The 17568-nt window shown below is 40.2% G+C and overlaps 1 protein-coding gene across 1 annotated transcript in view; it reads left to right on the forward strand.

Annotated features, from left to right (window-relative positions):
• Nucleotides 1–1419: 1419 nt before the first annotated feature.
• Nucleotides 1420–17568, forward strand: part of TCERG1L (transcription elongation regulator 1 like) — a 192571-nt gene continuing 176422 nt past the window's right edge. The window contains exons 1-3 of the mRNA XM_036070130.1: nucleotides 1420–1746; nucleotides 3795–3941; nucleotides 4691–4871. Coding sequence (XP_035926023.1) covers nucleotides 1420–1746; nucleotides 3795–3941; nucleotides 4691–4871 — 655 coding nt within the window. The remainder of the gene's footprint in view (nucleotides 1747–3794; nucleotides 3942–4690; nucleotides 4872–17568) is intronic.

Below are 17568 nucleotides of genomic sequence, written 5' to 3' on the forward strand. Positions count from 1 at the left end.
TGGTCAGCAGACCAGTTCAGAGGTGATGAGAAAACACCTTTGGGGAGTCCCAGCTGTGTCTATGGGTGTAGGTGGGTGGGTGCATGCTGTCCCTCCAGGTCAGGGGAAGCTTTCCATACGTGCTTTTGAATGCATGCACCCTAATTCCGCACCCTCTTTCTACTTTCGTAGCAAGAAGCCCCTTCACCAAATGCTGCAAAGAAGCACGGACCCTGCTAACTGCTGGTGGGCTTCTCCAGCTCAGCGACCTAAGCAGTTTACTGGCACACGGATTGCCCAGGGCTGGGCTAGGTCTCGGAGCTGCTGTTGCAGGCCAGGATCACACGGAGGTGAAGCTGATGGCGCTCCAAGGACCTGGGTCTGCGGCAGGAGGTGGGCCTGAGCGGCTGGGATGCGCCGCCTGGCGGTGACTGCCTGTGACCGGCGCTGTACCTGCTCACTCTGCAGGAGTGGGCTGTGCCCTGGGCTGAGCGAGGGTCCTCGGAGGCGGTGTCCGTCCTCAGTCCCAGGCAGCTCAGGGTGCACAGCAGAAGCCGCTTGCGGAGGGTAAAGGAGGAGCACAGTCCTGCGCCTGGGAGAGTCTAGGAGCAGCTCACAGTCCGATCATGGGGCCATCCTGTGCAAAGGCCCAGAGGCGACCTCTGCTGCTTTGCAACGGAGCGAGTGGGCGTGGGGTAGGGGCCGCCGGGACAGAGGACCTGCTGGCGGCTCGGGGAAGTGTTGGGCAGGTTTTCCCAGCAGAGAGATCTACCCGCGCCCAGTGGCGATGGGTGCCCGCCTGGCGTCAGGTCTGCAGCCAGTGTCCCCTCAGGGCCCTGAGACCTTGGCCCTGCTTAAGCCAGGCAGAGGGCGGCTGGCGCAGTGCCAGCCCGCGCCCCCAGCCCCGCCCGGCGGCAGGACGTGCCCGGCTCCCGCGCCGCCGCCTGGGCCTCCGCTCGCCGCCGCGCTTGCATTCCGCTCCCGGGTCCGGCCGAGCTCGCGGCCCCTCCGTGCGCACCGTCCTCGCTAGCCGGCGGCCTCCCTCGCCGCCCCGGAGCCGGGGGAGCCATCCTCGGGATCCCGGCTCGCGCGCCCGCCCGCGCCGCCGCGGGGGTCCAGGGGGAGCTGCGGGCGCCCGGCGGCCTCCGGAGGGGGGTGTGTGGCGCGGACTGCCGCCGCCGGGAGTCGGGGGGCGCGCGGGCCCGGCCTGGCCCGGTGCGGGGGGGGGCGGCGGCGGCGGCGCGGGCGGCAGCGCTCGGAGGGGCGGGCGGCGGGCGGCGGGAGGGAGGAGGGGCTCCCCGCGCGGGGCAGGGGCGGAGCGAGCGGCCGCGCCGCGGAGCCAAGTGAGTTGGCTCCGGAGCCCGCGCCGCCGCCGGCCCGCACCTCGGGCGCCCGCCGCCCCCGCCGTCCCCGCCGCCGCCGCCCGCGCGGGGATGCAGGATGCTGGTGGGCGCCAGGCTCCAGCGGCGGCAGCTGCAGCAGCAGCCCCGGCGGCGGCATCCTCTCCTCTGGCCGATGAATGCAGACCCGCCGCCGCCGCCGCCGCCCTGGGTTTGGATGGTTCCTGGCTCGGCCGGGCTGCTCCGGCTGGGCGCCGGGGTCGCGCCCCCGCCCGTGCTGCTCGCCTCGGCGCAGCCCCCCGCCGGCCCGCTGCTCCCGGGGCTGCCTGGCTGGCAAGCCCCCGGCGAGCCCCTGCTGCCGCTGCTGCCGCTGCCCTCTGCGCCAGACCACGCCGCCGTGCACCACTACCCCTTGCTCCACGGGCAGGTAACGTGTCCCCGGCCCCCGGACCAGGGGGTCGCCGGCTGCGCCCCTCCGCCCCCTGGGCGCGGCCCTCACCTGGCCCTGGGGCGGCCCTGGCCCTGCGGCTCGCGCCCTGCCGTCCCCGCGGAAGGCTCCCCATGCCTTCAGGGCGCAGCCCGGCAGCCATGCATCGGCAACAAAGTTCATGCTTCGACGTCGCGTTCTGCCCCTCGGCAGTTTTCGCCGCACGTCTTCGCGGTCCCTCGGCCGGGCGCTGGGGAGCCCGCGCCGCGAGGCCAGAGTTGGGACCGCGCTGGCCACAACTTTCGCCGGGGCCGGGGTCGCTGTCCAGAGCGCGGTGCTGAAGTAGCGGCCGCCGGAGCCCAGCGTTGCCGCCGCTTACCGTAGCTGACTTCTCGCCGAGAAGTTAATACTTTTACAGTCTCTGCCAGACTTGAAAAGCAAGCTGGGAATCAATAGCTATTTCTGATTCTGATCTGGGCTTTTTTTTTTGAGAATAGACTCAGGACAATGCTTAAGAGAATTCAAACCAATGGAAGCCGGCAAGGAAATCCTGCCTTTATTATTGAGAAATATTGCCGGTGATTTCCCCTCCCACCCTAGGTCAGCCTGAGTCCACCAAATTAGCTAATGCCATATTGCACTCTAGAAGAGTTTGGGGTTTAAAACGTGGAATTAAAAAGAAAAAGTGACTGTACCTTTGATTAATGGTGCAACAGAGCAGGGCAGGCTGGTTTTGGCAAGATCCATTGTTTGCCATCTAACTATGCAGATGTATTTAAATCAGGGAATAACATGTATTTTATTCCAAAGATTGTCCTCATTAGCATATTCAAATGAGCGGTGTGTTAGAATACATCATTTAATTAATTTAATTCCAATATTATCTTGTGAGCTTTTCTAAAAGATGTTATTAAACTCCTCCTAAATTGGTCTTTAGACTTAATGATACATCACATATGCGGTACTAAATATCACATTTTGATGTGTGATGCAGTTCATATTGGGTTTTATTGAATAAACGTTGGTAGCTTTTTTGATGTTTTGAAAGGGTTGTTATATCAGAGTCCTACCACTAGAGGTATATAATGTCAAGGAACTACAATTTTTTTCTGTAGAGAACACTGCATTTGTGTGTGTGTGTGTGTGTGTGTGTGTGTGTAAATTTAAAAAGAAAAATCCAAAAAACCTTATCTCTTAAATATTTTTGTGCTACATATTTTCTGTTAAATAACAATATTTAGAACCAGAAGAATATTTTCACATTAACAGGAAAATCAAAGATGCTTCTATGATTTTAAAACAAATAGATATCAAAGTGTTCCATACCATTGAACAATGATCTTATTAGTTCTCCACTGATGAATTAGGGAGACTGTCTCCTAAAGACTCAGTTATTTGAATTAGGGAGACTGTTTCCTAAATTGTCTGCCCCCTTTCAATGTTTGCTATTTTATTCTGTGCATTGGGATCTTCAGTTGTGTGATAAGCTCACTTACATTTTCTTTGCCTTGGAATGTATTTGCATTTGTGAACCTTGGGAAACTTTGAATCCTAACCCCTGAGCTAATTTTATTTTGAAAATATTAGTTGTGTTGGTTTTTAAATGATAAGTGTAATTAATACAAAATGTTGCATTGAGAGGATTATCATAAAATATAACTCCCTGCTTGCTTGTGAAAAGAATTCCAGAATTATAAAAGGAATACCCAGCATCTCATCTTTCCATTGTGGTTTCTCATTATCTCAGGGCAGAAACCCATTTCTTACCATATTCTCATGGCTTTGTGCTTAGAAATTCTTTCTCAGTATCGAAGAATGCAATGTTGGTGATGCTTTGTGATGATTCAAATATGAAAACTTTTATACATTTTTAAAATTTGTGAATATTTATGGTTTTTCTTCACTGTTGAAAGGAGGAATTTCTCTCCTAATCGAATACATACATTTTTAAATTCTTTTCTTAAAGCAGCTATCCCAGCATCTTGTGGTATAAAGTAGTTGATCTGTTTAGGCTAATGTGCCCTCCCTTATCTTTTCTTGGGCTTCAGTGGCTGTGCGGTGGCCATTCTCCATCCATAGGACTGTCTCCCTCTTCCGCTGTGGAGTTGGTACCCATTTTCCCACACGTCTGCCCATCTGCTCTTCCACCTCCTATTGGGAAAAGTTGGATAGACAAAAGGATACCTAATTGTAAGGTAAAATGCAGGTCATTTAATTAGATAAATGGACCTTTAATTATTAATTTGTTGGGTAGTTGCATAACAACGAAAAGATTGTGTGTTTTCTAATTGCAATATCTAGGTCTAGAGAGAAATCTTTTCAGAATAAGATCAGTCTGTTCAAAAACACCAGCAGAGGTGGGGGTTCATTTTGTTTTAACTGAAAAATTTGGATTCTGTGGAACAATATAAAATTTCTAACTCTGAAACAGAATCCATCTTAAAATTTTTTTCAGTTTTTAGGTCTGTAAGCATTGATCAAAATCTAGTCTTAAACATTATATAATTTAAGTATAAATTTTATGAGCGGATTTTTCTTGCTGTTATTGCTTTAAGTGTTCATCTTTCTGATGATTTTCTTAGCTTTTGGATTCAAATTTAAAGGCCACACTGTGTTTACCTGAAAACTAAAGGCAAGTAATATGGTGACTTTTCTACAACACACTATTTACCTCACTGGGGTGATTCTTCAATCTGCAAAACTGGCTGCAAGGCTGAATTAACCAAGTCAATGGTTGAAGACCAGCCCACGAGACTTTATCTAGAAAGTGATTGGTGTCAGAGCTCCATGGATCTTTAGGTTTTAGAATGATACTTCTAGAGAGTCCCCACTTAAAGAATCTCTAATATTTGATCAATGTAAGAAGTGGAACTATTTTATAGCAGTGTTTAGCTTTTATCATGTGTCTTGTCTTAAATGTTATGCTTGCTTTATTTTTGGACAGATATTTTTTAATAATTCCTTTGCTCTGGACTCAATGTGGATATATCCTGAGGAGTCAATGTTGTTCCATGGGCATGAAAAGCCTCATTTGTTGGCAAATCAAGTCGCTCTGTCTCTGTCCAGACCAGCTCCTGCCTCCAGGCCTCTTCCCACTGTGCTGTTAGCACCTCAGCCAATACCAGGTTGGTGCCCCAAATATATACTACTTTTTGTTTTTGCTTTATACGTTAGTTTTAGGTATGAAAACTGTACTTGTCATTTTAATGAAATGATTATTTCAAGTTATAATTTTTTTCATGAGCATGATTCCTTTTTATAAAGAAATTGAGTGTTGAGTAGCTCATTCATTGTGTTTTTAGACTGTGGAATCTGTTTTTAGGATGAAAAGTATGGCTGAGGGGATTTTGATAGAATCCTATTTTTCAGTGCTCAGTTTTTAAAATTGGACCAAATCTCTGCTGATAGCCCTTAACAGGAGCACTAATTGCCCACATGTTACTTGTTTAGGGTGAGGGGCATGTAGCAAAGCTCCCTGGTCTGCAGGACAGGGGCACTTGTGAGATGTTTGTGAATTTTGCCCACATGCTGGGGGTGATATTGGGAAGGGCCTATAAAAATATCCTGTTTGGAAGATGGATTTTGTTCTATCTTTGGAGCCTAGTGGCCTAAAAGAACATTTGTCCTGGAACAGACTCCCATGAAATAATCTCTGGATGAAAGATTGTATAATAAACCTGTATAGCAACAGGAGAATAAAATCATCTTATGAATTTTTAAATTGATTTTTAAAATCACCTTAACATAGATCATATTATAAAAGCAAGCATTGTCCATGCCAAGATTATCTTGCAACGCCTTCCATTATGGAATATTTTATGACTTCAGAATTACACTATCTTCCTGTAATTTCCTACCTACCAAGCTTTTATCAATGTGTGTTTCTAAAATTTAGTAATAAGGACATGTTCCTGTGGATAATGCAGTGCTGGTTTTAGGAGATATATTTATTTTCTTCTCTCTTTGCCTACCTTACGTATTCCAATTTGCTATAGATGTTGTTTAGTAATAAATCAGGAAGAACAACTCAACTATTTGTATTTTTCACAGGCTTTAATGATTCTTGACTGAACCTTGCCTTCTGTCCTTGTAATTGTGCATTACTGAGTTATTAAAATCTGAATGCATATCATACATACATTTATAAACACTTTACACTAAGGTGATCCTGTTTCCCATTTAATTTAATGACCATAAAAGATGATCAGATTGCACATATTATGTAAGGATTCCATGACTTTGCATACCATCCTTGAGTATCATACAGACATTTCTCAGTATACCTACTCCTCTTCTTAGAAAACCCATACTGTGAATGTGCTAAATATCCAGTTGAAGAAGCTTATGGCAACTTATACCTTTTCTCTCATATGGATATTGTTTATTGTGCGGCAAACATCTCATACTTTATTCAAAGCATATTGATACTCATTTTACCTTTGACTTTTGACTACTCTATTTTAAAGGACAAAATAAAACAATATTTCTTACTAACATGGTTGATAATAGAATAATCATTCTGACCTGGTCTACCATCTGTAAAATCTCTGCTTTTATTTTTCTGTTTTTTTTTTTTTTTGAACTTATAACCCGTAAGAATATAACACTTACATTCTTACTTATCTTTTGGGGAAAAATGTGTCTGCCCCAGAGGTAAACAGTTAAATGCGTTTGAGATGGGAGTTTCCAAACTCTTTGTGAAATTTTTGATTTTTTGATAAATTTCAGAATTTTTAGGAATTATTATTCTGGAAAGCATGCATTAAATATCCTGTATCTAAAGAACATATTTAGGGGGTTGTTTATATGTTACTAACTGCTTAACAGAGAAGCAGGGAGGGGAGCTGGTAATTGCAGGAGGTGAGGTCAACTCCAGGTCAGCTAAAAGAGCAGATACATCATTGCAGGTTCACCATAGTTAACAAGAAAATAAAAATGCATTGAAACATTTTACATGTCAATTTTCAGAATACTGTTAAAAGTAATTATTAAGGGGTGCTTGGGTGGTGCAGTTGCTTGAGCATGCTCTTGATTTCAGCTCATGATCTCAGGGTCATAAGATCAAGCCCTGTGTCAGGCTCCCCGCTGGGTGTGGAAACTGTGTAAGATTCTCCCTTTCCCTCTGCCCCTCTCCCACCCCCACAACCTACTCACCCATACACGCTTTCTCTCTCTCTCTCTCAAAAATTTCTATTAAATTTTATATCCTATTATAAATCAATAAATTTAGATATTATATTTAATTTTTCTTATATAGCTATACATTTTACATATAAAACATATTGCGTATCTTATATTAATATATCATGTATAAATATGTTATATAGTTGATATTTTAAGTTGATCAATCTTGTTATAAATTGTTATATTCATAGGTAAATGGCCTATCATAGATATGTTTTATCGATCTGTTTCCAGTTAATCAAAGGAATACCATTAGAACTCCAAATGAACCAGAAGAATGAGTCAAACCCCCTCATTTTAAATAGGTCTAGTGGTGAAGCTCATCTTCCTTTTTTGGGTAGATAGTAATTTTGTGTAATAATCATTTTTGAAGTAATGTTTTGTATGCAGTGTTGTTTTGTATGCAGTGCGATGTCAATATACACCATGAGTTCCAATGATATGACACTAGATAGCAGCTTTGTTTGAATAAGCATGTTGTTTGCTGAACTGAATTAGAGGTTGAAACAGGTAGAGATGCCAGGGTGGGTGACCTCTGAGCCTCATGTTAATATCACACAACCCGATATATTATTAACTGACTGCATAGCAACAGGGTCTCATGTAATATTAGAACAGCTGTGAATTTGGATAAGTCATCCAAAGTTTAGTAAATATTATAAAGGACTTAACTTCATTTCACTTTATACTAGACGCACTTAATGTTGCAGTAATAGTGATGATCTGCCATCATAGGTAGATCTGAAAAAAGCTTATTGGCTGCCTTTATTCATGGAAGCTAATGGTTAATATCATATTCTTGCCTTCATTCACTGGACCACCACCCTGCCAGCCATGCAAGGTGCTGGGAAGGAGGTCATGCTCCAGTGGGGAACAGGCAAGTCAGCAGATAAAATCACGCAACATGGATCTTGTATGCTCTCTGCAGACCTTTGAGGAGATTCTTGGGAGGGGATCATCAGGAAAGCCCCCCCCCCCCGGGGGGGGGGGATGCCACCTGAAACACATCTCCAAGACTTAGCAGAACTTTACCAGGGCAGGAAGAGGGGAATGGAATTCCAAACCAAGGTAGTAGAATGTCCCAAGACACAAACACATGAGAAATGTTGTGTCTGGTCATCACAAGCGGTTGAGTGTGGCTACACTGCAGAAGTAGATGAGGAGGGGCAGGGATGGGGCAGCAAGTGACCCAGGCTCTGCAAGATGAACCCCATTATCCCACTGGAACCGTGTGGTGTGTAAGCCCCTGGCTCTTTGCAGAGTGTTGTGGAATTTTCCATCCTTCCTTGGCTCAGGATCTCTGGTTCCTTCAGCAAAGTGGAGCAGAGAAAACAGAGTGTTTTCTCATTGAAAAGTAAATCCAAGCATTTAAAAATATGCAAAGTTACAGCTGTACTAGAAACTTAAGTCTCTAATGAATAATTTAGCGGCTTTTTAAGGAATTATCCCTAATTACAGTATGAATGGGTTGAATTGAGAAATAAGCCAGGATTCACTCATCCCCAGACCTCGGAAACTGATTCAAGGCAAGACCGCTGGGGAGGAGAGGCAGTGTGCCCCCCGCACAGACACTCTCTCCTCTTGAGGAGCTCCTCCACACTTAGGGTGGTGTCTTCACTGTATCTCCTCCACCGACATCCCCTTTCTCCCATGTAGCACTGGGAGCCCATCTTCCCAGGGAGGAGAGGGGTTGCACCGCATCTTAGGATAACAGCAAGCAGAAAAGAAGGCAGGGCCAGTGTGGAAATGATGCTTCCTAAGGAGTCTCTGGACCGTACTTATAAAAATGAGAACTGCAGAGTTCCTCAAGCTGCTCAGAAATAAAATTACTTAGATTCAGGTATCCAGCAATGGGAGGGGAAGATAATTAATTCAGCCTCTGTCCAGTAAAGATGCATGAAATAATAGTTTGGTGGAACATGGAGATCTACAAGTTGTCTGTATACCATCGCCCTTCAGCTTAAGATCAAAAACCTGATTCTACCAACATCTTGTTGGGAAAAAAAAACAAGCCACCTCATTCAAAGATGACCAGCGAGAGAGAGAGAGAGAGAGCCAATGGAAGATGAGGTGGGGAGCCTGAACATATTCTGCTTCATAAAAGATTCATTTACTCAAAAGACGTGGAAGAGAAACAAACCTAGGAAGAGGTTCTTGCACAGGAACTTGTAAATATGTTGGATAAATCAACTTGGTTTACCTTAGTAGGAAAAAAAAGGAGTGTTATAGAAAAGCAGCAAAAGATAAGATCAAAAGGGAGCTGGCTAAGGTGCAAAGTCATGCGGAAAGATAGACATGAGACAAGAATGCAAGGGAAGTTTCGAACACTGGCAATTAAAATCATTAAAGAGAAGAGCTGATTCTGGATGTAATGACAGAAGACAGCACAGGAAAAGTCTCAAGCATGTGTATCTGGGACAACAAGAGATGAGAATAATGAGAGGTGGTGATATGTGAAATAGCAAACAATGCATCTATTTGTATCTGACCTCCGTGGAAGAGCGGGAGCCGCAGGAGTGTTCAATGTGGCCATGCCGTGTGTCTTGCTCACTATGACCCGATAAATTGTATGAGAGCGAGAGGCACTGCTTGACACGGGAGTGGATGTAGCGTCACATCACTCATCAGCACCAGGTGTCATAGTTGGTGGGGAAGCTTTAGAGAATGATGAGGACAAAAGTCTGTGACTGAAGAAATGTATTCCAATAGGGAAGTCCTACACATGCATAAGCAAGGGAAAGATGTCCTCAAATAAGCAACGGATCAACTTTGTCACACCAAAGTTTTTGCCTCGAATTCTACTTTGTCTACAGCGAATGCTACTTCTCTTCTACCTCTGCAGCTCTGCCACACCCCCATGTTACCTGTCCTGAAAGTTTTGCCTTGTCTTTTGTTTTAAGCTCCGGTTAGCTATTTCAAGGCACGGTCTCTGCCTTTGCCTTTTAAAGATGTAGTTAAGCATATTTATATCTGTTTTCCTATTTTTATATTTCTTCTGCTATATCAGGTTTTTAATGGTATTTTGTAATTCCTTTGTTTTTATTATTTTTTTTAGTTTTTATTTTAATTTTAGTTAGTTAACATACAGTATAATATTAGTTTCAGGTGTACAATATAGTGATTCAACGCTTCCATACATCACCTGGTGCTCACAAGGACAAGTGCACCCCTTCATCCCCATCACCTGTTAACCCATCCCCCCACCCACCTCCCCTCTGGTGACCATCAGTGTGTTCTCTGTAATTCCTTTATTTTCATCTGTTTTTATTCTTTCACTGTGCCATTTATGTTTTGATTCTGTTTACTTTTATATGGTTATTTGGAACGTGCTGGTCCTCTTTTCTCAAGCAATCACCAGTTAGATTTTAAAAAGCAGACTCGATCTTACGTTTCCTCTAATTTCCAAATCATGACAGCACTAACACTTTAGAAAATCATGACACTTCAGAATCCTTTTATAGAATATGAGAAATTTGGGAAAAGTTTGTATAATAAAAATTTATAGTCTCTATTTAATTTCCTCCACCAATTGAGAAATTCATCTAAAGCAAAAACTATGAATGGGATAAGTCAGGTTTCAAAATATCTGTAATTATCAATAATCCATCAGTCATATCAAATATTTGTTAATTTGGTTACAGGAATGAGTGAAAAATTCTAAGCAATATTCTTGATGGAGAAGGAATTACAATAGTAATTATAATCTGAATAGATAACCTCAAGATGTACTGATATAACTGGGGAGAAGAGAAGTGAGAAACATGAGCACAAACTCTTTCAAAATCCCTCAACTTTGTTAAAAGAAGCAGAAACATTAGGAAACTCTCCTACTTGAAGCCCAGATTAGAAGGTTATCTGGGCCTGAGACTGGACCAAGGCTGCTGCCCACCAAGCAGATGAATGAGAGCAATAGCCATTTGCCAGTGCTGTGGGGCAAGACATGGAGAGTGACCCTTTTCTGTGGTGCAGGAATATGAAGATGGCTGAAAATTGAGGGAGGAGAGCACAAATATTAAGAAAGTCTGTCAGATACCCCAGAACTTAGCCTAAGCAAAAGGCATTGTTAAAGGATTTTGAAGCCTATGGGGCATTGAAGGCTACTGCAGCAACAAAATCCAAATCCAGGTCAACACCCAAATACACTGACACACCTCATTCATTAGCAGCTTCACAGAAGAAAAGGGGTGCCCATTTATAGGAGTAAATCCTATTCACTGCACTCTCTATTGTTCTACTCATGATGTGTGGCATTCAACTAAAAAGTTACAAGACACACAAACAAAGCAAGAGATGATAAGCCATTATCAAGAGATAAAATAAGCAACAGAGCCAGATCCTCAGATGACGCAGATGTTGGCACTACTAGATAGGGACTTTGAATTACTATGATTAATATCTTCCTGAGTTAATGGAAAAGGAGGGCAAATGCATGAATAGATAGAGAATTTCATCACAGATATGGAAAATATAATAAAGAACCAATCTGAAATACTAGGAAATAAGCATGGTATGAGAAATGAAGAATTACTTTGATGGATTCATGAGTAGATGTGATACATCTAAGGAAGGAATGAGTGAACTTAAAGATAAGTCATTAGAAATTGCTGAAATTGTAACACAAAGAGAAAACAGGTGAAAAAAATAGAGAATACTTTCCCAGAACTATGACATTATAACAAATGGTTTAATATCCATATAACTGAAGTCTGAGGAGAAAGAGAGAAAACATGGCAGAAAAAAATATTTGAAGAAATAATGACCAAAGGTGATGAAAAAAATTATCAAACTTACCAAAACATGGCTCCAAACTCAGCAAACTCAGCAAACTCCAGGACTGAAAACTAGACAAATCATATTCAAATTTCAGATTCAAAGATTAAAAGTAAATCTTGAAGACAACTTAAAAAAAAAAAACAACACATTACATAGATAGAAACAAATCTTAAAATTGTAGGAGTTTTACTGTCAGAACCTATATAAGCCATAAGGCATAAAATGACATTTTTAAAGACTGAAATAAAAATCTCTCAGTCAAGACCTTTATACCAAACAAAAACAGCTCTCAAAAGTAAGGTGAAATAAATATTTTTTCCAAACAAACTAAAGCTGAAGAGAATTCATTGTCAGTAAGCCTATAGTTCAAGAAATTATAAAGAAGCTTATCAAGCAGAAGTAATGTAATAGCAGGGAGAAGCTAACCTGTGCAAAAAGAAATACAGAGTTCTAGAGATAAAATACAGTAAGGTAAAAAATATTTTTCCTTTTTTTAAATTGCTCCAAAAGATAACTAACTGTATAAAGAATAAGCAGTATGAAATAATATATGTGTATCGCATAGGTAAAATCAAAATATATGTCAACAGCCACAAACAATGGAAGGGAGGAACTGGAAATACAGAACTGTAAGGCTATTACACCATACAATAAGTGTTATAATAGTATTTGAAGGCAAACTCTGATAAAATAAATACATACTATAAAGCATAGAGTGAACACTCAGATTTTATTTAAAAAGTTGTAACTACTAAAATGATAGTGGAGATAAAATTAGAAACATAACAAATAACCCAAAAGCAGGCAGGAAAAGAAAGAAAAGGATCAAAGTACAGATGGAACAAATATTTTAAAAAATAATAACTAAAAGATGATAGATTTAAGTACAAAGGTGTAAGCTTCCAAATTAAAGGCAGATGTTCATCCTCAAGTACGTGATGTCCACAAGGAACTCATTTAAAAAATACAGAAATAGAGTAGATAAAAGTAAGAACATAGAACATATACAACATGCAAATATAAATTAGAAGAAGGCTGGGGTATTCATATTAGGTAGATTGGAATTCAGAGAATGAACTATTACCAGGGATGAAAAGGGACATTACATAACTACCAAAACATACTTAAAAGCATACCAGGAGGGCATAACAATTCTAAATGTGTCTGCATCTAGTGAGAGAACTTCAATATGCATGAAACAAGGACGGGTTGAATTGAACAAAGAAATAGACACAATAGCACTTCAAGATGCTGGCACTCATCTCTCAGGATTTCACAGAGCAAGAAGGCAAAATATCAGTAAAAATTGAGAGAAATTACATAATGCTATCCACCAACTTGATTAAATCGACATTTATAGAACACTCTACCTAACAATAGCATATGTATTTCTTGTGTGCATATGGAAGATTCACGAAAATAAATCATATTCTTAGCCAGAAAACAAGTCAACAAATTTTAATTAAATAATCAAATACATATAATTTGTTCTCTTGCCACAATATAATTAATTTAGGAATCACTAACAGAAAACAATTCCAGAGAATTTTCAAATATCTGGAAATTAAATGAGAACATGCCAAGTAATGTATAGCTGAAAGAGGAAGTGACAGGAAATTTAAAAATATTTAGAATTGAAGGTAAATGAAAGTCAATTTTAAAACTTCTTATGAAACATAGCTAAAGCAGTGTTTGGACAGAAATGTATAGCATTAAAAATGCCCATATTAAAAAATAAGAAATTCTCAACAAAATATTAGCAAATTGAATTCAACACATTAAAGGAAGCATATACCATGATCAACTGGGATTCATCCCTGGGATGCAAGGATGGTTCAACAACTGCCAATCAATAAATGTGATGTGTCACATTAATAGACTGAAAGATAAAAATCACATAATCCTCTTAATAAATGTAGGAAAAGTAGTTGACAAAATACATCCTTTCATGATAAAAACTATCAGCTCAAAATGAGTACAGAAGGAACATATCTCAACATAATAAAGGCCTATGTGACAAACCCCCCAGCTCACATCACACTCAACAGTGAAAGGCTGAAAGCTTTTTCCCTAAATTCAGGAACAAAACAAAGGTGCCCACTCTCACTGCTATTATTCAACATAGTACTGGAAGTCCTAGCTAGAACAATCAGGCAAAAGGAAAAAAAAGAAAGAAAAAGCATGTAGATCAGAAAGAAAGGAGTAAAACTGTCTTTTTTTTACAAAGACAGTTTGTATACCATCTTATATCATCTTATACAAAGTTATCATCTTATATAAAGAAAATCCTAAAGACTAAGCCAAAAATCTGTTGGAACTAATCAATAAATTCAGTAAAGTTGCAGGATACAAAATCAACATACAGAAATCAGTTGCTCTTCTATTTCACTATTTCTATTTTTTATTTCCTAAACTATCTGAAAAAAGAAATAAAGAAAGCAATCCCTTTCACAATAGCATCAAAACCCATAAGATACTTAGAAATAAATTTAACCAAAGAAATGAAAGATCTGTGCTATGGAAACCATAGGACTTTGATGGAAGAAATTGAAGAAGACACAAACAAATGGAAAAACATTTGTCTGTGTTCATGGATCAGAAGAATTAATATTGTTAAAATGTCCATACTACCCAAAGCCATATATAGATTCAATACAATCTCTATCAAAATTCCAATGGCATTTTTCACAGAAATAGAAAAAAATCCTAAAATATTTACAGAACCACAAAAGACCCTGAATAGCCAAAGCAATCCTGAGGAAAAAAAGATCAAGGCCAGACGCATCACATGTCCTGACTTCAAACTATAATACAAAGCTACAGTAATCAAAACAACATGGTACTGGCATAAAAATAGACATAGACCAATGAAACAGTCCAAAAATGAATCCTGCATATATGGTAAACTAATATTTGACAAAGGAGCCAAGAATATTCAGTGCGGAAAAGATAGTCTCTTCAATAAATAGTGCTGGGGAAATTGGATAACTACATGCAGAAAAATGAAATTTCATACTGTATAAATGTTGAATTACTATGTCATACATCTGAAACTATTCTAATGTTGTATGTCAACTATACTTCAATTAAAAAAGATAACATTAAACCCCTATCTTACAATACTCACAAAAATGAGAAAGACTTAAGCATGAGACCTGAAACTGTAAGACCCCTTGTAGAAAACAGAGAAAAAACTCCTTGACATTGGTCTTGGCAACTAGCTTTTGGATATGACATCAAAAGCACAAGCAACAAAAGCAAAAATTAAAAAGTAAGACTACATCAAACTTAAAAGATTCTGCACAGCAAAAGAAACAACAAAGAAAATGAAAAAGCAGCTATGGAATAGGAGCAAATATTTGCAAATCATACCTCTGTTAAGGGGTTAATATCCAAAATATATAAAGAACTCCTACAACTCAGTAACAACAACAACAAGCAATCCATTTAAGAAATGTGCAGAGGCACTAAATAGATATTTCTCCAAAGAAGACATGCAGATGACCAACAGACACATGAAAAGGTGCTCAACATCACTTGGCATCAGGGAAATGCGAATCAAACCCACAATGAGCTACCACCTCACACCTGTCAGAATAACTATTATCAGAAAGACAAGAAATAAGTGTTGGTGAGGGTGTGGAGAAAAGGAAACATTTTGTACTCTTTGTGGGGATGTCAACTGGTGCAGTCACTGAGGAAAACAGTATAAAATTAAGGTTAAAGATAAGGTTAGATAACAGTATAGAGGTTAGATAAAATTAAGGTTAGATAAATAAAGGTAGAACTACCCTATGATCCAGCCATCCCACTTCTGGGTATATATTCAAATGAATTGAAATCAGGATCTTGAGGAGATACCTGCACTCCCATGTTTATTGCAGCATTATTCATAATAGCCAAGGTATGGAAACAATCTAAGTGTCTTTTAATCCCAGGGAATAATGGATAAACATGTGGTATATATACTCAATGGAATATTACTCAGCCATGAGAAAGAAAGAAATTCTGTCATTTTTGACAACACGATGGACCTTGAGGGCATTATGTTAAGTGAGATAAGTCAGATGGAGAAAGACAAATACTGTATGATCTCACTTCCATGCAGAATCTAAAAAAGCTGAACTCACAGAAACAGAGAGTAAATCGGTGGTCACCAAGTTTAGGGGTGGGGGTTTGGGCAGATGTTGGTCAAATTGTACAAACTTGCAGTTAGAAGACAAATACCTTCTGGGGACCGGATGTACAGCTTGGTGATTAATAGTCAAAAATACTGCATTATATGCCTCAAAGTTGCTAAGAGACCAGATCTTAAATATTCTCATCAAAAAAAAGAAAAATGAAGAAAATAAGAAGAAAGGTCTGAAATCAATGATCTAAAGCTTCCACCTTAAAAATCTAGAAAAGAGAGAGAGCTAATTAACCTGAAACTAGCAGAAGGAAGGAAATAGTATTGACAAGAGCAGAAATCAAAGAAACTAGTAACAGAAAAATATAAAGAAAATCAATGAAACCAATTGATTTACTTATTTACTTACTTATTTATAGAATGGTCAGTATGACTGACAAACCCCTGGCTATAGAGAATAAAAGAAAAAGAGAGGGATGCCTGGGTGGCTCAGTCAGTTAAGCGTCTGACTCTTGATCTCTGCTCAGGTCTTGATCTCAGGGTTGTGAGCTCAAAGCCCACATTGGGCTCCACAATGGGTGTGGAGCCTACCTAAAAAAAAAAAAAAAAAAAGAATAAAAAAGAAAAAAAGAGGGACAACACCGATTATTAACATCAGGAATCAGAAGAGGAATGTCACTATGGATCTTAACATAAAAATGAAACAGGAAAATATTATAAACTACTTCATGACACTAAACTCAACAGCTTAAATGAAAGAGACAAATTATTTGAGTCACAGCTACCTGTGCTCACTCAAGAAGTAGAAAACACGATAGTACTATATGTATTAAAAATATTGAATTCATAATTTCAATCCTTCCAAGAGAGAACACTCTAGACCCAGACAGCTTCAGTGGAGTTCTACCAAATATTTAAGGAAGAAATGATACCAAATTTAAGTAAACTTGTTTGAAAATAAAAGCAGGAATAACATTGCCCAATATTCACTCATTCATTCATTCAGCATTCGTCTGATTTGGAAACCAAATAGTGCAAAGAGAGACAATTACAGACCAATATACTTCATAAAAAGAGATGCAAATGTCTTCAACATGATATTAACAATATATAAAACTGATAATACATCATGACCAAGCAGGGCTTTTTCTAGGAAATCAATGCTGGTTCCACATTAGCAAATCAATGTTATTTACTTTATCAAAAGGATAAAGAAGAAAAGCGATATGATCATTTCAATAGATGCAGAAAATTCATTTGTCAAACTCAACATCTATTCAGATTAAAAAAATAACAAACGAAGCTCTAAGTCACCTAGGAATTATTTTTTTAAAGATTTTTTATTTGAGAAGAGAGCAAGCGAGAGAGCACAAGTGGGGGGAGCAGCAGAGGGAGAGGGAGAAGCAGACTCTCCACTGAGCAGGGAACAGGACACGGGGTTTGATCTCAGGACCCTGGGATCATGACCTGAGCTGAAGGCAGACACTTAACCGACTGAGCCACCTGAGGTCAACTAGGAATTAAAGGGAATATCCTCAAACTAAGAAAGGACATCTTTTAAAGAGTCACAGCTAATGTTATATTTAGTAGTGAATGCCTGATGTTTTTTCTCTAAGATGGAGAACAAGGAAAGAGTTTGTGTTTTCCCCATTCTTACGCGAAATTTTACTAGAAGTCCTAACCAATGCAATAAGGCAAAAAGAAAATGTTGGAAAGCATACAAAGTGCAGACAATA

This window comes from Halichoerus grypus, chromosome 7 (genome assembly GCF_964656455.1).
Source record: "Halichoerus grypus chromosome 7, mHalGry1.hap1.1, whole genome shotgun sequence".
Taxonomy (NCBI): domain Eukaryota; kingdom Metazoa; phylum Chordata; class Mammalia; order Carnivora; family Phocidae; genus Halichoerus; species Halichoerus grypus.